A 26,688-nucleotide genomic window follows, 5' to 3' on the forward strand; every position below is an offset into this window, starting at 1 on the left:
AAGCAGTCACCGAAAAAAACAAAAGAAATTGTATCTACAAATACTGGATTGAAATTTCACACAGGGAAATCTGTTGTGACAAAAAGTAATGCAGTACAGTACAGAGAGTAGAGGCAAGGCAACAGAAAACACAGAAAACTGACAGCAGTAAGAAGAAATACCACCCACAGCGTTGAAAGGGATGAATAATATAACACAGTACAATACAACACAACACAACACAAGACAATACAACACAACACAACACAATACAACACAACACAATAAAACAATACAATACAATGCAATACAACACAATACAACTCAATATAATACAATACAATACAACACAACATAACACAATATAGTACAATACAACACAACACAACACAACCCCAACACAACACAACCACTACACACCACACCACACCACAACCAAACCGAACACAACCCAATACGACACAACATAAAGCAATACAAAAATCCAAAGGCACAGACACACAGACACAACAACACAAGGAACTAGACAAGAAAAGAAGAACTACCACTGTACACAGACACGGCCCAAGAAACTAGACATGAAAAGAACTAGCACTGTACACAGACACGACCCAAGAAACTAGACATGAAAAGAACTAGCACTGTACACAGACACGACCCAAGAAACTAGACAAGAAAAGAACTAGCACTGTACACAGACACGACCCAAGAAACTAGACAAGAAAAGAAGAACTAGCACTGTACACAGACACGACACAAGAAACTGGACAAGAAAAGAACTAGCACTGTGCACAGACACAACACAAGGAACTAGACATGAAAAGAACTAGCACTGTACACAGACACAACACAAGAAACTAGACAAGAAAAGAACTAGCACTGTACACAGACACGACACAAGGAACTAGACAAGAAAAGAAGAACTAGCACTGTACACAGACACGACCCAAGAAACTAGACATGAAAAGAACTAGCACTGTACACAGACACGACCCAAGAAACTGGACAAGAAAAGAACTAGCACTGTGCACAGACACAACACAAGGAACTAGACAAGAAAAGAAGAACTAGCACTGTACACAGACACAACACAAGAAACTAGACAAGAAAAGAACTAGCACTGTACACAGACACAACACAAGAAACTAGACAAGAAAAGAACTAGCACTGTACACAGACACGACACAAGAAACTAGACAAGAAAAGAACTAGCACTGTACACAGACACGACCCAAGAAACTAGACAAGAAAAGAACTAGCACTGTACACAGACACGACACAAGAAACTAGACAAGAAAAGAACTAGCACTGTACACAGACACGGCGACAGAAAAAGGGGGAAGAACTAGCACAAGACACAGACATACAGACACAACAACACAAGAGACTAGACAAAGGAAAAGAAAAACTAGCACAGGACACAAACATACAGACATGATGACAGAAAAAGAGAGAAGAACTGGCACTAGACACAGACACACTGACACGACAACACCAGAGACTAGACAAGATGAGAGAAGAACTGGCACCAGACACAGACATACAGACACAAGGGCAGAAAAAGAGAAAAGAAGAACCAGCACAAGACACAGACATACAGACAGGGCGACGCAAAAAGACCGAAGAAAAACTGGCACCAGACAGACATACAAACACGAGGACAGATGAGAGACAACTAAACCAGCACCAGACACAGACATACAGACACAACGACACAAGAAACTAGACAAGAGAAGATGAACCAGCACCAAACACAGACACACAGACACGACAACAGAAGATGAGAAGAACTAATACTAGACACAGACATACAGACAAGATGACATAACAAGAGAGAAGAAGAACCAGCACTAGACACAGACATACAGACACAACAACAGAAGATGAGAAGAATGAATGAATAAATGAATGAATGAATCTTTATTTTCCAACGGTGAAGATATTAGCACTTTGGCCGACTTACACATCTGCCGTTGTTCAGAAGAACTAGCATAAGACACAGACATACAGACACCGACACGACGACAGAAAAAGAGAGAAGAACTAGCACTAGACACAGACATACAGACGCAACGACAGAAGAAACTAGACAAAGGAAAAGAAGAACTACCACTACGCCACTAGACACAGACACACAGACAAAACGACAGAAGAAACTAGACAAAGGAAAAAACCTAGACACAGACATACAGACGCAACGACAGAAGAAACTAGACAAAGGAAAAGAAGAACTAGCACAACACCACTAGACACAGACACACAGACAAAACGACAGAAGAAACTAGACAAGAGAAGAAGAACTAGCATTAGACACAGATATACAGACACAACAACACAAAATGAGAGAAGAAGAACCAGTACCAGACACAGACATACAGACACGACGACACAAAAAGAGAGAAGAAGAACCAGCACCAGACACAGACATACAGACACGACGACACAAAAAGAGAGAAGAAGAACCAGCACCAGACACAGACATACAGACACGACGACACAAAAAGAGAGAAGAAGAACCAGCACCAGACACAGACATACAGACACGACGACACAAAAAGAGAGAAGAAGAACCAGCACCAGACACAGACATACAGACACGACGACACAAAAAGAGAGAAGAAGAACCAGCACCAGACACAGACATACAGACACGACGACACAAAAAGAGAGAAGAAGAACCAGCACCAGACACAGACATACAGACACGACGACACAAAAAGAGAGAAGAAGAACCAGCACCAGACACAGACATACAGACACGACGACACAAAAAGAGAGAAGAAGAACCAGCACCAGACACAGACATACAGACACGACGACACAAAAAGAGAGAAGAAGAACCAGCACCAGACACAGACATACAGACATGACGACACAAAAAGAGAGAAGAAGAACCAGCACCAGACACAGACATACAGACACGACGACACAAAAAGAGAGAAGAAGAACCAGCACCAGACACAGACATACAGACACGACGACACAAAAAGAGAGAAGAAGAACCAGCACCAGACACAGACATACAGACACGACAACAGAGGAAAAGCTGACAGCAACAGCAGCACCCACCGTGTTGAAGGACAGGACATAGAAGGTGTCGTTGCGTCGTGGGATGGCGTTGAGCAGCCTCTGGCGAGGGTCATTGTGCCGGAACACCTGCATCTGGAACTTGTGCTGACGGCCCCCAGCCTCACCCTCCCTCCCCTCTCCACCAGACCTGTCAGCACAAATACACAGGCGCGCACGCACGCACGCACACAAACACATGTGGTTCACCTTTAATAAAGCTGTATAAGTGTATAACGCACATACACACACACACATCAGCACTGACCTATGGACAGGCTGCCGGACACACCTCCTCCCACACATACACCCCTTCCCCCCCCACCCGCCCCACAACCCACGCCCCCCCCCCCCCCCCCCCCCCCCCCCGCACACACACACCTCCACCGCCCATACACGTACACTTCCACCCCCTCCCACACACACACACACCTCCCCCAATACCCACACGTCAGCACTGACCTATGGATAGGGTGCACACACACACACACACACCCCTCCCACACACATCACTGACCTATGGACAGGGTGCACACACACGCACGCACACACGCACACACACACACACACGCAAACACACACACACACACACCCCTCCCCCACACATCACTGACCTAGGGATGGGGTGGCGAACGTCCCGGGCGTACTGTCCCCGCATTGCGGCTCGCAGGATGCTGACCGGTGGGTATGCCTTCTTCCTGCCCCCGCCTCCCCCTGGTCGGCTGGCCCCCCTGGGCGTCTGCTTCTTCTGCTTCACCTCCTCCTCCCGTATCATCCAGCCCCTCAGCTGTTCCGCCAACCTGCACACACCCCTCTGATGTGCACACCATTGTCACGTGAATAGAAGGAAGGATAACTCTGACCTGCACACCATTGTCACGTGAACAGAAGGAAGGATAACTCTGACCTGCACACCGCTGTATGTCATGTGAACAGAAGGAAGGATAACTCTGACCTGCACACCGCTGTACGTCACGTGAACAGAAGGAAGGATAACTCTGACCTGCACACCGTTGTATGTCACGTGAACAGAAGGAAGGATAACTCTGACCTGCACACTGCTGTACATCACGTGAACAGAAGGAAGGATAACTCTGACCTGCACACCGCTGTACATCACGTGAACAGAAGGAAGGTTAACTCTGACCTGCACACTGCTGTACATCACGTGAACAGGAGGAAGGATAACTCTGACCTGCACACTGCTGTACATCACGTGAACAGAAGGAAGGATAACTCTGACCTGCACACCGTTGTATGTCACGTGAACAGAAGGAAGGATAACTCTGACCTGCACACCGCTGTATGTCACGTGAACAGAAGGAAGGATAACTCTGACCTGCACACCGTTGTATGTCACGTGAACAGAAGGAAGGATAACTCTGACCTGCACACCGCTGTACGTCACGTGAACAGAAGGAAGGATAACTCTGACCTGCACACCGTTGTACGTCACATGAACAGAAGGAAGGATAACTCTGACCTGCACACCGTTGTACGTCACGTGAACAAAAGGAAGGATAACTCTGACCTGCACACCGTTGTACGTCACGTCAACAGAAGGAAGGATAACTCTGACCTGCACACCGCTGTACGTCACGTGAACAGAAGGAAGGATAACTCTGACCTGCACACCGTTGTACGTCACGTCAACAGAAGGAAGGATAACTCTGACCTGCACACCGTTGTACGTCACGTCAACAGAAGGAAGGATAACTCTGACCTGCACACCGCTGTACGTCACGTGAACAAAAGGAAGGATAACTCTAACCTGCACACACCCTTCTGACATGCACACCGCTGTACGTCACAACAGAAGGAAGAAATTCAACTGCTCCATGCACTATGCCTGGCCCACTTCTGGGTCAAACTCTGACGTGCATCACAGCTGTAGGTCATGGAGGATGTGAACAGAAGTAAGGATAATTCAATCATCCTGCGCACACGGCTGCCTGGCCTATTTCTGGATCTGATTTTGACACGTGTATATCGCTGTAGCACAACACAGCAGTTATGTACATGGGGAGACTGTGAATGCAAGTGCTGTATATCCTCCTCCTCCTCCTTTACCATCATCCTTTACCTGAAGGTCTCAATGCTCTTGAAGTAAATGGGACTGAAGAGGGCAGCCACCACGGACTGGTTCAGACCTACCTACCTGAAGAACACCTCTGACTGGTTCAGACCTACCTACCTGAAGAACACCACAGACTGGTTCAGACCTACCTACCTGAAGAACACCACAGACTGGTTCAGACCTACCTACCTGAAGAACACCACAGACTGGTTCAGACCTACCTACCTGAAGAACACCACTGACTGGTTCAGACCTACCTACCTGAAGAACACCTCTGACTGGTTCAGACCTACCTACCTGAAGAACACCACAGACTGGTTCAGACAGACCTACCTACCTGAAGAACACCACAGACTGGTTCAGACCTACCTACCTGAAGAACACCACAGACTGGTTCAGACCTACCTACCTGAAGAACACCACTGACTGGTTCAGACCTACCTACCTGAAGAACACCTCTGACTGGTTCAGACCTACCTACCTGAAGAACACCAAAGACTGGTTCAGACCTACCTACCTGAAGAACACCACAGACTGGTTCAGACCTACCTACCTGAAGAACACCACAGACTGGTTCAGACAGACCTACCTGAAGAACACCACAGACTGGTTCAGACCTACCTACCTGAAGAAGACCACAGACTGGTTCAGACCTACCTACCTGAAGAACACCACAGACTGGTTCAGATCTACCTACCTGAAGAACACCACAGACTGGTTCAGACCTACCTACCTGAAGAACACCACAGACTGGTTCAGACCTACCTGAAGAACACCACAGACTGGTTCAGACCTACCTACCTGAAGAACACCACAGACTGGTTCAGACAGACCTACCTGAAGAACACCACAGACTGGTTCAGACCTACCTACCTGAAGAACACCAAAGACTGGTTCAGACCTACCTACCTGAAGAACACCACAGACTGGTTCAGATCTACCTACCTACCTGAAGAACACCACTGACTGGTTCAGACCTACCTACCTACCTGAAGAACACCACAGACTGGTTCAGACCTACCTACCTGAAGAACACCACAGACTGGTTCAGACCTACCTACCTGAAGAACACCACAGACTGGTTCAGACCTACCTACCTGAAGAACACCACAGACTGGTTCAGACCTACCTACCTGAAGAACACCACAGACTGGTTCAGACCTACCTACCTGAAGAACACCACAGACTGGTTCAGATCTACCTACCTACCTGAAGAACACCACAGACTGGTTCAGATCTACCTACCTACCTGAAGAACACCACAGACTGGTTCAGACCTACCTACCTGAAGAACACCACTGACTGGTTCAGACATACCTACCTGAAGAACACCACAGACTGGTTCAGACCTACCTACCTGAAGAACACCACAGACTGGTTCAGACCTACCTACCTGAAGAACACCACAGACTGGTTCAGACCTACCTACCTGAAGAACACCACAGACTGGTTCAGACCTACCTACCTGAAGAACACCACAGACTGGTTCAGACAGACCTACCTGAAGAACACCACAGACTGGTTCAGACAGACCTACCTGAAGAACACCACAGACTGGTTCAGACCTACCTACCTGAAGAACACCACAGACTGGTTCAGACCTACCTACCTGAAGAACACCACAGACTGGTTCAGACAGACCTACCTGAAGAACACCACAGACTGGTTCAGACCTACCTACCTGAAGAACACCACTGACTGGTTCAGACCTACCTACCTGAAGAACACCACAGACTGGTTCAGACCTACCTACCTGAAGAACACCACAGACTGGTTCAGACCTACCTACCTACCTGAAGAACACTGAAGACTGGTTCAGACCTACCTACCTGAAGAACACCACAGACTGGTTCAGACAGACCTACCTGAAGAACACCACAGACTGGTTCAGACCTACCTACCTGAAGAACACCACAGACTGGTTCAGATCTACCTACCTGAAGAACACCACAGACTGGTTCAGACAGACCTACCTGAAGAACACCACAGACTGGTTCAGATCTACCTACCTGAAGAACACCACTGACTGGTTCAGACATACCTACCTACCTGAAGAACACCACAGACTGGTTCAGACCTACCTACCTGAAGAACACCACAGACTGGTTCAGACAGACCTACCTGAAGAACACCATAGACTGGTTCAGACCTACCTACCTGAAGAACACCACAGACTGGTTCAGACCTACCTACCTGAAGAACACCACAGACTGGTTCAGACCTACCTACCTGAAGAACACCACAGACTGGTTCAGACAGACCTACCTGAAGAACACCATAGACTGGTTCAGACAGACCTACCTACCTGAAGAACACCACAGACTGGTTCAGACCTACCTACCTGAAGAACACCACAGACTGGTTCAGATCTACCTACCTGAAGAACACTGAAGACTGGTTCAGACCTACCTACCTGAAGAACACCACAGACTGGTTCAGACAGACCTACCTACCTGAAGAACACCACAGACTGGTTCAGACAGACCTACCCACCTGGAGGACTCAGTACTGTTGAAGTAGATGGGACAGAAGTGGGCGGCCACCACAGACTGGTTCAGCCGACCCCGCGTCAGCAGGTGTTGCAGATCCTCGTCAAACTGCAGCATGCGCCTCGTCTGCTCCGTCTCCCACAGCAGATCACCGCCGCCACTGTCGTCGTCGCTGTTGTCATCGTATCGCTTTGTCTCGTTTCTCTGGTAGCGGACATGGTCGGTGGCGGAGCTGTCGGTGAGAGACAGTAGGTGGCGCCCCCTGATGGCCAGAGGCTGCTGCTGGTCGGACCACTGGTGGCGAGGGGCAACGGCCATCTCCTGTTGTCGCTGGTCCCGTTCCCATGGCAACAGGGAGCTGAAGACAGCCACCACAGGGCTTTTGGCTTGTTTTGGTCACAGATTGGATGGTTGTTGTTTCTTTTTTTTTTCCAGAAAACACACACACATACAAGTACACACACGCACACAAACACATACACACACAGAAAACACACACACACACACAGCACACAAACACATGCACTTCAAATACATGCACACAGAAGACACAAACATGCACATATGCAGACACACATACATACACACATGAACACAACACACACACACAAACAGACCCATCCACCTACCCATCATCACACACACCCCCACACCTACATCCCCCATCCCCACCTCACACACACACACACACACACACACACACACACACACGCACATACAACATACACATCTACTTTCACACACACACACACACACACACACTTTCACAACAGCACACACACACACAACACACACACTTTCACAACAGCACACACACACACAACACACACACACACACACAACACACACACACATTCTCACCCTTCAAACATACAACAATGATAAAAAAAACAAAAACACCCACTTATCCACCCACACCCACCCAAACCCTACCTGAAGATGTTCAGATTAAACGTAACGAACAGAGCCACAACCAGCAGGAAGGCTTTCTTGTGGGAGGAGGGGCCACTGGCTGACTGACGTAGCTGAATGTTCTGCAGCAGAAAAAACATAGCTTTAAAAAAAAATTTTTTTTTTAAACTCGCAGATTATTTACGATTTCCCTCTTGTATCTTAAAAAAAAACAACGACAAATAAAGACAGACTGAGAAAAAGAAAATAGAATGCATCATTGTCATGAAACCACAAGTCAATAAATCACATACATACACATGTATGTATGTATGCAGGTATAGATATAGATAGATATAGATAGATATAGATAGATAGATAGATATGTATGTATGTATATGGATGTGTGGAAGCATATGTATATGTGTACATAATGTGTGGATGTATGTATGAACCAATGTATGTCTATGAATGCGTGGATCCATATATGTATATGTGTATATATGTGTATCTATGTATGTCTATAGGTGTACGTATATGTATACTGACACATGACAAACTGAAAAAAACATAAAGGGGGCGAGGACAGAGGGAGAGAAATTGCATGCGTAAATACTGGAGCATGGGCCAGAAATGCCTGGGGACGTCAGTCTTGGAAATGTGTTCATTGTTAGACGAACACTATTATTTTGTGTTAACGTGGTTAGAAATAAGGAAAATGTTTGGAGATGTGTGCACTGTTAGACCTACACTATTATTTTGTGTTAACTTGGTTAGAAATAAGGAAAATGTTTGGAAATGTGTGCATTGTTAGACCAACACTATTATTCTGTGTTAACGTGGTTAGAAATAAGGAAAATATTTGGAAATGTATTGTTAGACCTACACTATTATTTTGTGTTAATTTGGTTAGAAATAAGGAAAATGTTTGGAAATGTATTGTTAGACCTACACTATTATTTTGTGTTAACTTGGTTAGAAATAAGGAAAATGTTTGGAAATGTATTGTTAGACCTACACTATTATTTTGTGTTAACTTGGTTAGAAATGAGGAAAATGTTTGGAAATGTATTGTTAGACCTACACTATTATTTTGTGTTAACTTGGTTAGAAATAAGGAAAATGTTTGGAAATGTATTGTTAGACCTACACTATTATTTTGTGTTAACGTGGTTAGAAATAAGGAAAATGTTTGGAAATGTGTGTATTGTTAGACCTACACTATTATTCTGTGTTAACTTGGTTAGAAATAAGGAAAATGTTTGGAAATGTATTGTTAGACCTACACTATTATTTTGTGTTAACTTGGTTAGAAATAAGGAAAATGTTTGGAAATGTATTGTTAGACCAACACTATTATTTTGTGTTAACTTGGTTAGAAATAAGGAAAATGTTTGGAAATGTATTGTTAGACCTACACTATTATTTTGTGTTAACTTGGTTAGAAATAAGGAAAATGTTTGGAAATGTATTGTTAGACCTACACTATTATTTTGTGTTAACGTGGTTAGAAATAAGGAAAATGTTTAGAAATGTGTGTATTGTTAGACCAACACTATTATTTTGTGTTAACTTGGTTAGAAATAAGGAAAATGTTTGGAAATGTATTGTTAGACCAACACTATTATTCTGTGTTAACGTGGTTAGAAATAAGGAAAATGTTTGGAAATGTATTGTTAGACCTACACTATTATTTTGTGTTAACGTGGTTAGAAATAAGGAAAATGTTTGGAGATGTGTGCACTGTTAGACCAACACTATTATTTTGTGTTAACGTGGTTAGAAATAAGGAAAATGTTTGGAAATGTGTGCACTGTTAGACCAACACTATTATTCTGTGTTAACTTGGTTAGAAATAAGGAAAATGTTTGGAAATGTATTGTTAGACCTACACTATTATTTTGTGTTAACTTGGTTAGAAATAAGGAAAATGTTTGGAAATGTGTGCACTGTTAGACCTACACTATTATTCTGTGTTAACTTGGTTAGAAATAAGGAAAATGTTTGGAAATGGATGTATTGTAAGACCAACATTATCATTCTGTGTTAACGTGGTTAGAAATAAGGAAAATGTTTGAAAAAATGAGTATTGTTAGACCTATACTATCATTTTGTGTTAACGTGGTTAGAAATAACTGTCAACAAAGACCTACATCACATGATTAATGCATGGTTTTGTTGATATTGCAATATCTTTGCTTTTGCAAGAATGAAACCTTCATTGCAAGAGGAAAAGGCAAAAAAAAACAAAAAAAAAACAACAACCCAGCTTCATCGCTACAGAGTTCCCACCAGTCAACAGAACTCACCCTCATCACCACATAGTTCCCACCAGTCAACATAACTCACCCTCATCATCACACAGTTCCCACCAGTCAACATAACTCACCCTCATCACCACATAGTTCATACCAGTCACAGAACTCACCCTCATCGCCACACAGTTTCCACCAGTCAACATAACTCACCCTCATCACCACACAGTTCATACCAGTCAACATAACTCACCCTCATCACCACACAGTTCCCACCAGTCAACATAACTCACCCTCATCACCACACAGTTCCCACCAGTCAACATAACTCACCCTCATCACCACACAGTTCATACCAGTCAACATAACTCACCCTCATCACCACACAGTTCCCACCAGTCAACATAACTCACCCTCATCACCACACAGTTCCCACCAGTCAACATAACTCACCCTCATCACCACACAGTTCATACCAGTCAACATAACTCACCCTCATCACCACACAGTTCCCACCAGTCAACATAACTCACCCTCATCGCCACACAGTTCATACCAGTCAACATAACTCACCCTCATCACCACACAGTTCCCACCAGTCAACATAACTCACCCTCATCGCCACACAGTTCCCACCAGTCAACATAACTCACCCTCATCACCACACAGTTCATACCAGTCAACATAACTCACCCTCATCACCACACAGTTCCCACCAGTCAACATAACTCACCCTCATCACCACACAGTTCATACCAGTCAACATAACTCACCCTCATCACCACACAGTTCCCACCAGTCAACATAACTCACCCTCATCACCACACAGTTCATACCAGTCAACATAACTCACCCTCATCATCACACAGTTCCCACCAGTCAACATAACTCACCCTCATCACCACACAGTTCCCACCAGTCAACATAACTCACCCTCATCACCACACAGTTCCCACCAGTCAACATAACTCACCCTCATCACCACACAGTTCAAACCAGTCAACATAACTCACCCTCATCATCACACAGTTCCCACCAGTCAACATAACTCACCCTCATCGCCACACAGTTCCCACCAGTCAACATAACTCACCCTCATCACCACACAGTTCATACCAGCCTGAGCCAACATAATTCCGTGAGTGATGGCCTTGTGGTAACACGTCCCCTTTAGGAAGTGAGAGAATCCTAGCGCACGGGATGGAATCCCACACCCATCAGTATTTTCTCCCCCTCCGCTAGACCTAGAGAGGTGGTCTGGAGACCAGTCATTCGGATGAGACGATAAACCGTGAAATGATCTTCCTGTTTTCAACACACACACACACACACACACACACCAACAGACACACACCAACACACATACACACACACGCACCAACACATACACACCTCATCATGGAGTTGCTGGACTTTGGTCTTCAGCACCTCATTCTCCATCTTCAGCTGTTGGTTCTCCGCCGTGAACGCTCTCACCTTGTCTTCCAGAGATGTCAGGTACTGCGCAGTGAATCACACACACACACACGCACACACACACACACACACACACACCAACAGACACACACACACACACAGACATACACACACACACAGTCACACATACACACAGTCACACATACACACACACACAATCACACACACATGTCAACACCTTCACTCCGAGGGAAATATAACTCATGCAGCATGGCCTTTATCAGAGAACTTTATACATACAAGTTTTGTCGAAAGTATGGAAACACTACATTGTTTTTGTTGTTGTTGTTTTTCTGAAAGAAAGTATGGAAACCCTGTGTTGTTTTTGTTGTTGTTTTTCTGAAAGAAAGTATGCAAACACTATGTTGATTTTGTTGTCATTGTTTTCCTGAAAGAAAATTGACTGAGTATTTTACCAAAAGCACTTCTGAAATTATGGGATGTATAGATTATGAATCTGAGCTGTTTGAACAATAAGATATATGCTAGCTATGTAATTTTATGATTCTTCATTTATAAAAACAACAACACATAGCTATATCACTGAGGATTATTCAACAACAAAAATAAGCATAATGAACAACACAAACAAGCATACAAAAACGAAAACCCACTAATTGAAGCCCTAGTATCCAAGGTGTTGCTACCAAATAAGATTAATTAAGACTGCACACATTCTGGCACATTTCCAAAATGTTTGCTATTATCAAAGTCCCCCCACCCCCACCACCCCCAGCAACCCCCTCCCCACCCCATTCTTCTTCCTATCCCTCTCCCCTCCATTTACTATATCTGGTATTACACACGCACACAAATACACACACACACTCACTCACACACACATGCGCACTCACACACACACAAATTACACACACACACACACACACAAACAGCATACCTCTTTCTTTCTCTTGCGAGAGAGGCTGGCCGACTCTCTGTTCTTGATCATACGCTGCTGTCGCTTGGACTTGGTCTGTGTAACACAACACACACCACTGGTCACACACACACACTTCTCCAATGATAAAGTGTGTCTGCAGCAACCTATCATCTGCTGTATTGTATTGTGATGTATGGTGTTGTGCTGCATTTTGTGTTTTGTACTGCATAATATAGCGTGCTGTGCAGATGGTGTTGTGTTGTGTAGTGCTGTGCTGTGCTGTGCTGCATGGTGTTGTACTGTTCTTTGCAGTGATGTACTTTGTTGTGCTGTGCTGTGCTGCATGGTGTTGTACTGTTCTTTGCAGTGATGTACTTTGTTGTGCTGTGCTGTGCTGCATGGTGCTGTACTGTTCTTTGCAGTGATGTACTTTGTTGTGCTGTGCTGTCCTGTGCTGCATGGTGTTGTACTGTTCTTTGCAGTGATGTACTTTGTTGTGCTGTGCTGCATGGTGCTGTACTGTTCTTTGCAGTGATGTACTTTGCTGTGCTGTGCTGTGCTGCTGTACTGTTCTTTGCAGTGATGTACTTTGTTGTGCTGTGCTGTCCTGTGCTGCATGGTGTTGTACTGTTCTTTGCAGTGATGTACTTTGTTGTGCTGTGCTGTGCCGCATGGTGCTGTAGTGTGCTTTGTAGTAATGTACTTTGTTGTACTGTGCTGTACTGTTCTTTGCAGTGCTGTGCTGTGCTGTGCTGTACTCTGCACAATCACACATACAGTCAACAGCACACTCACATTCTCCAAACCACAGCCTGGTTCAGCCCCAACACACACACACACACACACACTTCCTCCCACAACCACCCACACAAACACACATGCATCGACTCACACACACACACACCCACACACAAACACATGCACACTCCCCCGCCCCAAACCCCCTCCACCGCCCCCTACCCACCCCCGACACACACACCCTCCCCCACACACACCACACAGACTCACATTCTCCACACCACAGCCCAGGTCAGCCCCAACCATTTCGGTGAAGGACGGCGTGGCAGAACCCAGCGTACAGGCCCCCGTGGGAAGCAGGTTGGTCGCCGTGGTGATGGGAGGGGTGGGGGTGTCGGAGGGTGGGGGCGGCTGGAACCGCAGGGCCCCGGATGCTGTCAGTTTGGTGAACTCCTCTGGCGTCAGCACCAACTTCTTGGCAGCGGCTGAGAGAAAAGATCTATCAGGGTGAGGTCAGGGTGGTCTATGGTGCAACAGAGTCTCTATCACTTCAAGCTTGAAGTGTGAGTGTGTGTGAGTGTGTGTGTGTGGCGGTTGTGTGTGTGTGTGTATGTGTGCAGGTTAGGGGTGTTTGTGGGGGTGCAAGCATGTATGCATCTGTGAGTACAGTGTGTGTGCGTGCGAGCAGGTGTGAGTGTGTGTGTGTGAGAGTGTGTGTGTGTGTGTGTGTGTAAATGCCTGGGTGCAAGCATGTGTGCACTTACAAGTGTGTTCAGACTTTAGTGTATAACTATAAGAATAATGATAACAGATAAGCATAATGATGTACATTCATGAGGCATTTTCAAACCTAAGTGCTTTGCAATAACATGTCAGTCAAATACAAAGCAAGCAATAACACACAGACATATCATTCACACACACACACACATGCGCACATGCACACACACACGCACACACATACATACACACATATCTGCACATACGCACAAACAAACATTGATGGAAGATGTAGATCCACAGAGTACAACTATGGAATGGAGTGCCTTCATTATGTACAGACTGCTTGAAAAGGAATGTTTTTAGATATGTAATACACTAAAGGATGTGAGGGAAAGACTTTGAGGAACTAAAAAAGATAATAAACTCCAGGTTTGTACGGATGTGTGCTTGCATGTGTGCGTGCTTGCGTGTGTGTAAATGTGTGCTGAAAAACAGGTGGACCATTTCCTGGAAAACTCATGGAAAGTAATGTTTTACCCTGTAAGGTCTGTGTTTGTGTTTAACCGTGATAAAATTCAGCACAAAGTACAGGAACTGCAAGAGTGTAACCTTCATAAAAATACACGTACAAAGTCCAACTTGATGAAATCCATGCGCAAAGTATAGGAACTGCATCAGTCTAACTTGATAAAATACATGTACAAAGTACAGGAATTGAAACTGTAACTTGTTTTAAAAAAATCCATGCTCAAAGTACAGGAATTGCAACAGTCTTAACTTGATGAAATCCATGTGCAAAGTATAGGAATTGCAACAGTCTAACTTGATAAAATACATGTTCAAAATACAGGAATTGCAACGGTCTAACTTGATAAAATACATGTTCAAAGTATAGGAATTGCAATGGTCTAACTTGATTAAATACATGTACAAAGTATAGGAATTGTAACTGTCTAACTTGATAAAATACATGTACAAAGTACAGGAATTGCAATGTTCTAACTTTGAATTTGATGAAATACATGCACAAAGTACAGGAACTGCATTAGTCTAACTTTGATGAAATACATGCAGAAACTAATGCTTTGATTGTTTCTACTTTACTAGTCTGAGCTATTTTCAAAAGTGTGTGTGCGTGCGTATGTGTGTGTGTGGATGTTCCTGCAGCCCCCAGCCACTCAACACCCCACTTCCACCAACACAACATAGCACAGCACAACACAGCACAGCACAGCACAACACAGCACAACACAGCACAGCACAACACAGCACAGCAAAAGGCACAGCACAACACAGCACAGCACAACACACACTCAGTCACAATGACATGACCAAGTTTCACAGGAGCAGGTAAAAGTCAAACACACACATGGAGACACTGAGACCCACAGACAGTCACACAACACACACACACACATTCATATATACAAATACACACCTTCTCCAACAAATAAAACACCCCTGTCCAACCACCAACACCGATCACACCTCACAACACACAATACCACAGCACAACAACCCCCCTTTGCCTTCCCTACACACCCACACACAAACACACACACACGCACACAACCACACACACACACACACTCACACACACACAAACACCACACACACACACACACAAACACCACACACACTCACACAAACACACACACACACTCACACACACACAAACACACACACACACACACACAAACACCACACACACACACAGACCTGGTTTGACAGGGGCAGGTTTCAGCTCCACCTTGGGCGTCACCACTGACGCCACTTGAATCCCCACCCCGCCGGCCCCCCCCACCACCTTTCCCCCTGCTCCGGCCATCGACACGGCCACCGATGCTCGGCCCACGGCCACGCTCACCCCAACCTTCTTCCCAACCCCTGTGGCCCCATGGTGGTGGTGGTGGTGGTTGTTGGGCTTGGGCAAGATCTGCACCTTCTGCTTCAGGATCGAGTCCAGCGGCACCGGCACCGAGTTCAACACCATCGCCGACGACGATGACACCAAGTCCGGCGAAGACACAGATGACCCAGCCACTGAACACACAAACGACGACGATGATGACGACGACAACATTGTTGATGACGACGATGACGACGACGATAGTCCCAGCAACGACGGCGAGGATGCATGAGACAGGACAGCGCCGGGAAACTGGGAAAGGTCAGAGGGCAACAAGAGCTGAGAAGCGGCAGTGACGGTGACCGCGGAAGGATCCAAAACCTCCTCCTTGGGGATGAAGATGAGCGTCTGGTCGACGGCAGCAGGCGGGGGGGAGGTGGGTGACAGGGAGGAGGAGGAGGAGGAGGAGGTGGTGGAGGAGGGAGAGTGGTGGAGGGGGTAGTTGGGTATCCCACCCCACACACTGACAGAGGAAGGGAGAGCGGCGTGAGGGTCGGAGGTCAGGAGGTCGGTGGTCATGGGGTGCAGGTGCTCCTCCGTCTTCACCACAGCGTTGATGAAGGCGTCCTGACCCTGAAACACACAGCGCTTCTCTACTGTCATCGTCGTCGTCATCATCATCATTATCAGTGCAACAACCATTGAAAGTGTTAAAGAACAGTGAAGTCAGCACTACAATCATCATCAGCAGCAGCAGCAGCACCGTCATCATCAGCATTATCATCATCATTATGATCAGTGCACCAACCAATGAAAGTGTTATACAAAGAACATTGAAGTCAGCACTGTGTTTATAATCATCATCATCATAATGATGATGATAGCTCTCTCTCTCTCTCTCAAATATAATTATCATCTTCAACATCATCCTCATCTCTCTCTCTCTCTATATATATATATATACATGTATACATACATGCCTGTTTGTGTGCATGTGTGTGTGCATGACTCAAGCCTGACTGAATGACACAAGAAATGAATGATGAGCACTTGATGCATGTTTTTTTTTAATGTGTGTATATAAGATCACTATGATCAACTTTCATTTCTTTCATTTCTCAGCATCAATGCAGCAACCACAAATGTCTTCTCTGTCTTTTTTTTAATTCCACAGACGTTATCATAAACTTCCATTGACCATGCATGCCAGTTTTATGTCAAAGGGCATTAACATCAGTTGTTGATGATGTCAGCCCATCTGCAGCCAAGGTAGTGTCAAGGGTGGAAAGTTGCTGAGGACAAAACTATTGAAGAAGCGCTTTCTAGCCTCTCCATAAAACTGCCATTGTGCCAGCTGTATGGGTACTTCGACACATGCCTCTCTCTCTGTGAGTGCATGTATGTGTTTGACACAAGAGTGAGAGAGAGTGCATGTATGTGTGAGAGTGAGAAAGAGAGAGAGAGATTTTGTGCGTGTGTGTGTGTGTGTGTGTGTGTGTACGTGTGTACATGCTTGTTTCATCATGCATGTACGCACTACTTACAGAAATGCGCAGACAGAGAAAGAGAGAGAGAGAGAATGTATGTGTTTGACACAAGAGAGTGCGTGCGTGTGTGTGTGTGTGTGTGTGTGTGTGTGTGTGTGTGTGTGTGTGTGTGCGTGTGTAACCTTGTATCTGTGATTCGTGTGTCTGTGAGTGCATGTGTGTATGTGTGAATGTGTATGTGTGTGTGTGTGTGTGTGTGTGTGTGTGTGTGTGTGTGTGAGTGTGTGTGTGTGTGTGTGTGAGTGTGTATCTGTGATTCGTGTGTCTGTGAGTGCATGTGTGTACAGAAATGCGAAGACAGAGAAAGAGAGAGAGAGAGAGAGAGAGAGCATGTGTTTGACACAAGAGTGAGTGAGTGAGTGAGTGAGTGAGTGTGTGTGTGTGTGTGTGTGTGTGTGTGTGTGTGTGTGTGTGTCTGTGTGTGTGCAAGCTTGCAAAATATATGTGCCTGTCTGTGTGTGCCTGCAGGGACAAGTGCAGCAGCAGTCAGCGACTCACAGAGATGTAGCCCTCAGAGCCGCAGTCGGAGGAGGGAGAGGAGGGGTTGGACTGTGCCTCCTGCTTGATCTGTACACCCCCTGTCAGCATGTTCACCCCTGTGCAACACACACACACACACATACACACACACACACACACACACACACACTCATACAAATAAATAGACAGATAGATATATAGATATACATTTTGATATATATACACACACAAACTCACACACGAGCACGCATGCAACCAACCACACACACACACACAGACAAATGAATATATATATATATATATATATATATATATATATATATATAATCATACACACACACACACACACATACAAACACACACATACACACACACACACACACACACAAACCCCCACACAAGAATGCTTGCAACCACCCACACACACACACACACACACACAGACGCACACCCACAATTTTCAGATTCACGTGAGACTGAGCTATGCAAGCAGCAAGCCAGCTCAGAAAAGAAGCAACAGGTTTCTCTTATTCCCCCATTCAGTCCAACCCCATTCACCACACAGCCTCGGAGCAGTCACCTAGAGGCAGCGTGTGCAGCTGGGAAGCGACTGTCCGCATGGATTAAGTCCAATATATGAATTGGGATTTTTACCCCCACCCCACCCCACCCCACCCCCTCCTCCTCCCTCCACTAGACCTTGAGTGTGATAGTCTGGGTGCTACTCATTCATGATTCTTCTTCTGCATCCTTCGGCTGCAACTCCCACATTCCCTCGTACGTACACGAGTGGGCTTTTACATGTATGGCCGTTTTCACCCCTGCCATGTAGGCAGCCGTACTCCGTTTTCAGGGGTGTGCATGCTGGGCATGTTCTGATGTTTCCATTACCCACCCAACGCTGACATGGATTACAGGATCTTTAACGTGCGTATCTGATCTTCTGCTTGCATGTACACACAAAGGGGGGTTCAAGCACTAGCAGGTCTGCACATATGTTCTTCTCCACCCTTTACCCTCCAGGCGCCGTCACCAAGATACGAACCCGATACCCTCAGACTGAAAGTCCAACGCTTTAACCACTCGGCTATTGTGCCCGTCTCATTCATGATAAACCAAGGCGTCACCTGGTAACAAAAGGGTTGTCCCAGGCAAATTTCTGTGTGAATGATTTTTGCCGGAAACAAGTTCAATCACAGTTCTATCTGAAAAGAGTGAACTTTTTTGGAATACACACACACACACACACACACACACACACACCACACACTATATATAATATATACATTTACATGTTTTCGGTTTCATTTTGCCTTAAGCCTTTTCCTGAAGTCCGCCTAAAGGATGATTTTTTTAAAAATAATACAGCAGGACTTCTGACATTTGACAACACATAAACATGTTTCGCTGACACTGTGAAAATGCCAAAAAGGACACACTGCATTTCATCAAGCAGGTCCCTGCTACATTAAAAGAAAAAATCTAGACTTTACACATAAAAAAAGAAAAGAAAAAAAAAGAAAAAGAAAGTGATAATCATGTATCAAGATTGGCTGCTATCAAGAAGAGTTGTCTCCCTTAACCCCTTCTTCAACCCAATCAACTCGGGTGACATGTCACAACAGAGTGGTGTCTCTGCTTTTGTTTGTGCGCTGCGATGGAGATTTGATCAGAAGAAAGAATATGATACAACTTTATTACTTGTGAACTCACAGAAATCTGTCTTTCGGCTCAAATAAACGTCATGTTGAACATACAGAGCGTAATCACTTTTGGAACATGAACATTCACTCTGCTTCTTCTTCTCCTTCTTCTTCTGCTGCTTCTTCTTCTGTTTCTTCTTCTGCTGCTTCTTCTTCTCCTTCTTCTTCTGCTGCTTCTTTTTCTGTTTCTTCTTCTCCTGCTTCTTCTCCTCCTTCTTCTTCTGCTGCTTCTTCTTCTGTTTCTTCTTCTCCTTCTTCTTCTGCTGCTTCTTCTGTTTCTTCTTCTCCTTCTTCTTCTACTGCATCTTCTTCTGTTTCTTCTTCTCCTTCTTCTTCTGCTGCTTCTTTTTCTGTTTCTTCTTTCACCCCAATTTAAAGGCAGTCATACTCCATTTTCAGGGGTGAACATTCATGAAAACACGCATCACAATAACTCACTTAATACAATTGACTTAGCTGTGTATGGGGGATTCGAAATGAGTAACACGGGAGTATGATAGTGTCATGTCCGCCTATGACCATCAGAACAGCAGAGGGCACAAGTGCTGCCCCAACGATCTGGGCTGGAATTTGATTATAGCGGAGAGTGTCTTGCCCAAGTTACATCCCCACTCTCTCAGCCAAGGGTTTTTTTTAGGAAAGTCAACACTGGGATGGTTCCCAAAGGCCAACTAGACCCCAAGGCTGCAGCACAAAGACCAAGTGCTATCTTGCCTCCTAGTTTACGCCACAGTCCTTCACAAAAGACTGAGCTGTAAATGACTTCCCACTGCAGTGGAGAAACCATTGATGATACAGCTCTCACTTTGCTGTTGGCCCAGCTGTAAACTTGTGTCAATCTGTGATGTAAGCTGAGCATTGAGACATGGGAGTAATGCCACAGAAACAGTGCAGATGACAGGGCAGGAAAAGAAAAGAAAAGAAAAAAAAAAAGACTTGGTAAGAAAACCAAAGAATACTGACCACCCCAACCCCTCCATGATTTTCAAGCAATCAAAAGACCTGCCAGACTACTGACCACTGTCGGAGCTGTCGCTATGGTGATGCTCTGCCTGCAGGAGGTCGCTGAAGTCACAGGCATCCAGCATGTACTGGTCCATCATCTGTCAACACACACACACACACACGCACACGCACATGCACATGCACGCACACGTGCACACACACACACACACACACGCACATACGCACGCACACACACACACACACACACAATCGTCATCATCATCATCATCATCATCCACACATACCTGTCAACCACTACAGCCCTACCTTTGCACTCAGGTGCTATCTTCTTTGAGGACTGTGACTCCTACCATTATTCACTTCTTTAATCAGAACTGACAGCACATCAACAGACTTTCTGAGCCTGCAACGATAACATTACTGGGTTGCAGAGCAACGTTTTTGCAACAGACACAACAGCACAGCGTTACTGAGAAAGTGCAGCTTCTTCCCTGCTGCTGGCCTGTTCTTCGTTGTCTGTCACTGCTGCGTGTACTGTTGGAGCCCAGCCAGTCACACAGGGCCATGACATGAGGACTCAACACACATGCTGCTCTTCAACAGTCAACAGACACAAGGCTCACATTCACAAACAAACAACTTTAACTTCCGAAAACACAGAAATTTGTCATCAGGCTTGAGTACACATAACATTTAATGTGTGGGATGCTTTAAAAAAAAAACAGTGTAATTTCAAACTGAAGAAAATGAAAAAAAAAAATCTGATAACCGAAACTTTTATTGTTCACATATTATGTACGCATAACATTTGATATTTATATGATGCACAAGACATGACACTTTATTAATTATATACACATCATAATAACCCGATCATTTCAATAAATCAAAGTTCACTAGTAAGAAAAGCACGTCTTTTAGACTGAACTTAACGAAAAGCGAACATTCATTTCCTTCAACACACAAACTCAAGCACTCACAAACATACAGACTCACCCTGTCACCCCCCCCCCCCCCCCCCACACACACACACACACTCCTCCCTCTCACACACACGTCAGTGCACACACTAGCAACGACAACACGCCATCACTGAAGCCGTCAGGTTAAAATCTCTTTTGAAAATAATACATTTGAGGTGATTTGGGGGTGCAAATTTTGGAAAATTTCATTTGCTGTTTGTACAATGATGATGAATTTGTATTTGTATTTCTTTTTATCACATCAGATTTCTCTGTGTAAAATTCGGGCTGCTCTCCCCAGGGAGAGCGTGTCGCTACACTACAGCGCCACCCATTTTTTTTTTTTTTTTTTTCCTGCGTGTAGTTTTATTGGTTTTTTCCTATCGAAGTGGATTTTTCTACAGAATTTTGCCAGGAACAACACTTTTGTTGCCGTGGGTTCTTTTACGTGCGCTAAATGCATGCTGCACACGGGACCTCGGTTTATCGTCTCATCCGAATGACTAGCGTCCAGACCACCACTCAAGGTCTAGTGGAGGGGGAGAAAATATCGGCGGCTGAACCGTGATTCGAACCAGCGCACTCAGATTCTCTCGCTTCCAAGGTGGACGCGCTAACTCTTGGCCATCACTCCACTGAATGATGTGAAGGGTGACAAAGATGCTGCAAATGGGCGGTCCATTTTGGTTGGTTGGTGATTACTTGACAAGGTTGTACTCTCTGCTTGCACTCTCATAACATGTCCCAGCGTCAACCAGGATGAGGGATACAGATACTTTGCAGCACTGGTCAGGAGCTTTAAACAACACACCAGAAGACGCATCCACTAAGTGGACGGCCCTCAGCTGTGCGGTCCCGGTCTTCTCACTGAAGCCCAATGCACACTCAGCTCCGGGTAGGACTTAATAGAGCCAGCCATGAAACAGTAAATACTTAGCTGTATCACCAGTACAGACAAGGAGGGATCAGGAGAGGTGGGGGGGGGAGGTGGAGGGGGGAGGGGGATATGGGGGGGGGGGATGATGACTTACGGTGTCAGGGTCACCCGGCATGTCAAAGGTCATGGGCATGGGCTGACTCATCAGATCCGTGTCGAAGAAATCTGTAACACAGTCCACAAGCACAATGCACTTTGTATTGTATTCTACTGTACTGTATTGAACTGTATTGCATTGTATTGAATTGTATTGTATCACAGTATTGAATTGGATTGTACTGTATTGTGTTGTGTTGTATTACATTGCATTGTATTTGTTGTACTGTATTGTACTGCATTGTATGTTATTGCATTGCATTGTATTGTATTGTATTTGTTGTATTGTACTGTATTAAGTGGATGGTTATTGTATTGTAATGTGATAAGAAACTCTAGGGAGAGCTGGACAGTACAAGGTCTTCAGAGAAGAAGCCCCCCTCAGTCAAGTGTTTCGGTCCTTAACGCCTTGCTCTCTAAGGGGGCCGGGCAGCACCCAGGCCATGACTCCTGGATGCCCTTGTATTGCCGCCTTTTCTTTTTTCTTGGTCGTCAGCAGGTTCGAACCCACGCCTCCAGGGTGGTCGCCACTTCAGGAATGAGTCACCTTTTCTGGCAGACATTTTAACCACTGAGCCATCATACGCCTAGTTTCTTCTTCTTCTTCTTCTGCGTTCGTGGGCTGCAACTCCCACGTTCACTCGTATGTACACGAGTGGGCTTTTACGTGTATGACCGTTTTTACTCCGCCATGTAGGCAGCCATACTCCGTTTTCAGGAGTATGCATGCTGGGTATGTTCTTGTTTCCATAACCCACCAAACGCTGACATGGATTACAGGATCTTTAACATGGGTATTTGATCGTCTGCTTGCGTATACACACGAAGGGGGTTCAGGCACTAGCAGGTCTGCACATATGTTGACCTGGGAGATCGGAAAAATCTCCACCCTTTACCCACCAGGCGCCGTCACTGAGATTCGAACCTGGGACCCCCAGACTGAAAGTCCAATGCTTTAACCACTCGGCTATTGGGCCCGTCATACGCTAGTTTGAGTTGGGAAATTCCTCCTCGACCAGATCCAGCTAGGAACTCTTTTCTGCTGCTTCTGCAATTGCAAGCGCCCATGTCCTCTCTCTGCCAGAAATCGACAGCTGCTTCATGAGGTTGTAGGCAGATATGCTCACAAACCCTCTTGCACCAATCTCTATGGCGAGGACTTTGGCTTGGATGCCAGATTCTCTCAGGCTGTTTGCTAGAGTAGCATACTTCTCGGTCTTGTAGATGTGGGCTTCCTCCATTATTGTATTGCATTGTGTTGTATTGTATTGCACTGCATTCTATTTGTTGTACTGTACTGTATGGCAGTGTATTAAGTGGATGTTTTTGTTTTTTTTAAAGGGGAACTTATTTGTTTCCATGGGTTCCTTTACAAGCGCTATGTATATGCTGCATACAGGACTCCCTTTTATCGTCTCAATGATTCACTGAATCAGCTGCGGCTTCTACACATGCAGCTCTTACACACACACACACACACACACACACACACGCCAGCACTCTTCCCTCTCTGGGATGTGGGAACAACATGGCAGCAATGATTCTTGGATAAAAATGGTGATACAAGTCATGCTCTGCTGCTGCTGTGTGTTGGTTTCAGTGACATTTAAATGCGCATCACATGGCAGTCAAAATGTTACACACACACACACACACACACACGCGCATAAACATAATCTCTCTCTCTTTCTCTCTCTCTCCACCTCACTCCGTCACCCTAACACACACACACACACACACACACACACACACACACGCACACACACACATAAACATAATCTCTCTCTCTTTCTCTCTCTCTCCACCTCACTCCCTCACCCTAACACACACACACACACACACACTGAATCCCTTTCCTCTCTCCTAACCCCTCTCCTCTTCCTCCTCCTCCTCTCTCACCTCTACCCCCCTAGGCAACCCCTCTTCCCCCTACATCTCCCCCATCCCCTCCACCCCACCACTCCCCAACCTCCCCCCACCCCCAGTTACCCACCACCCTCCCACCCTTCCCTTTCACTCTCTCCTCCTTTCAGTCATGCCCTGTGGCCCAGTGATATAGGGATCACAGTGCGGTATTGATTGTTTCAACACCATCTGTTGCCCAGTAAAGTCTCCCCAGGTTTCCACAACATCTTCAAATAAATCCCTATCAGTATCATTCAGAAATACACGAAAACACTGCATGCATATAATAATAATAATAATAATAATTAGTATCTATATGGCACTAAATCTTGTGCAGAAGCAAATCAAAGCACTTTCACACCAGTCAGTCACACACATGCATGTTCAAAATTTGAAATACTGGATATATCCATTTTCCAGAAAAGACAAAAAATATATTTTATATTTTCTTGTCCTGGATTGAGCGATATTATACATCAGTTTATGCCACACAAGCACACTTAAAAACCCATGTTTATTTAGACTGATCATACTGCCATCATCAACAAACAAAAAGCATTGTAAGTCAGCTGGCAGTTTATTTAGCTATATAGCATTTAAATGACAATGTCCATATGTAGCATGATAATTTGAATATATTTCTGTCATGTTCATGTACACCCTCTTCTAAAGAGCTATGGCATTATGACTAAAACATGGGAGTACAAGTTGCTCTCTCTCCATCTTAAAACTGAAATACCCTGACAAAACAGACCCCAGCCAAACCTATCTACGTGTACATCTCATGAACGGACCCGGTACTGCACACAACAATACATGTCTGATACATACGATACATGAACATCTGCAACAAAGCAACACTTCCACAGGTTCTCCTCCTAAAAAAACTCAATACCCATCAAGCCCCAACTCATAGCCTACAGGGTATCAGGTAACGCTGTTGGCCTTTTCGCCGCTCTCAGTCTTTATGTGTCATTGATTAATGTTTTCTCCTACGCTATTGATGGCTCTAAAGTCAGCAGCACAAACTGTTTGTAACTATGAACAGAGCTCAGCAGTCTGTCCATGGGCAACGTCAGCACTGAGATGCTGCTTTCTTGTTGCTGTTGCTGTTGTTACTGGCTGCTGAAGGATCTAACCAAAGTATGATAGTCAGTCATGTCCGACTATGACCATCAGTGGATGCATCTGCTGTCCCGACTATCTGGGCTAGAATTTTATCAACCCCTGAAAACAGAGTATGGCTGCCTACATGGCAGGGTAAAAACGGTCATACACGTAAAAGCCCACTTGTGTACATACAAGTGAACATGGGTGCTGCAGCCCATGAACGAAAAAGAAGATTATAGTGGAGAGTGTCTTGCCCAGGTTACATCCCCAATCACTGTCAAAAGGGCTTTAGGGACAGTTGGCGCTAGGGATGGTTCCCAAAGGCCAACTAGCCCCCAAGGCTGCAGCACTAAGAACCAGTGCAAACTTGCCTCCTAGTTTCAGACAGTTCTTCACAAAAGACTGAGCTGTAAATGAATTATCACTGCAGCAGAGAAAGCACTGATCATACAGCTCTCACTTTGCTGTTGCCCCGGCACTAAACTGAAGTAAAGCACATGGAGTAATGCTGTTGTGTGTAGATAGCTAAATGCCAACTGAAAGTGAACATGCAATTTTG

General features: G+C 45.2%; 1 protein-coding gene across 2 annotated transcripts in view; it reads right to left on the reverse strand.

Annotated features, from left to right (window-relative positions):
* LOC143276303 (uncharacterized) overlaps positions 1-26,688 on the reverse strand; it is a 40,029-nt gene that overhangs the window by 5,135 nt on the left and 8,206 nt on the right. For both annotated transcript variants that reach the window (XR_013053542.1, XM_076580809.1), the window contains exons 2-12: positions 23,113-23,183; positions 21,172-21,256; positions 18,469-18,566; positions 16,294-17,056; positions 14,122-14,336; positions 13,132-13,206; positions 12,150-12,257; positions 8,545-8,645; positions 7,616-7,969; positions 3,660-3,845; positions 3,049-3,196 (exon numbers count right to left, since the gene is read on the reverse strand). Coding sequence is in view for 1 of the 2 variants with exons in the window: in XM_076580809.1 (XP_076436924.1) it covers positions 3,049-3,196; positions 3,660-3,845; positions 7,616-7,969; positions 8,545-8,645; positions 12,150-12,257; positions 13,132-13,206; positions 14,122-14,336; positions 16,294-17,056; positions 18,469-18,566; positions 21,172-21,256; positions 23,113-23,183 (2,204 nt within the window). In the remaining variant the exon portion in view is untranslated. The remainder of the gene's footprint in view (positions 1-3,048; positions 3,197-3,659; positions 3,846-7,615; positions 7,970-8,544; positions 8,646-12,149; positions 12,258-13,131; positions 13,207-14,121; positions 14,337-16,293; positions 17,057-18,468; positions 18,567-21,171; positions 21,257-23,112; positions 23,184-26,688) is intronic.

This window comes from Babylonia areolata, chromosome 31 (assembly GCF_041734735.1).
Source record: "Babylonia areolata isolate BAREFJ2019XMU chromosome 31, ASM4173473v1, whole genome shotgun sequence".
Classification (NCBI taxonomy): Eukaryota; Metazoa; Mollusca; class Gastropoda; order Neogastropoda; family Buccinidae; genus Babylonia; species Babylonia areolata.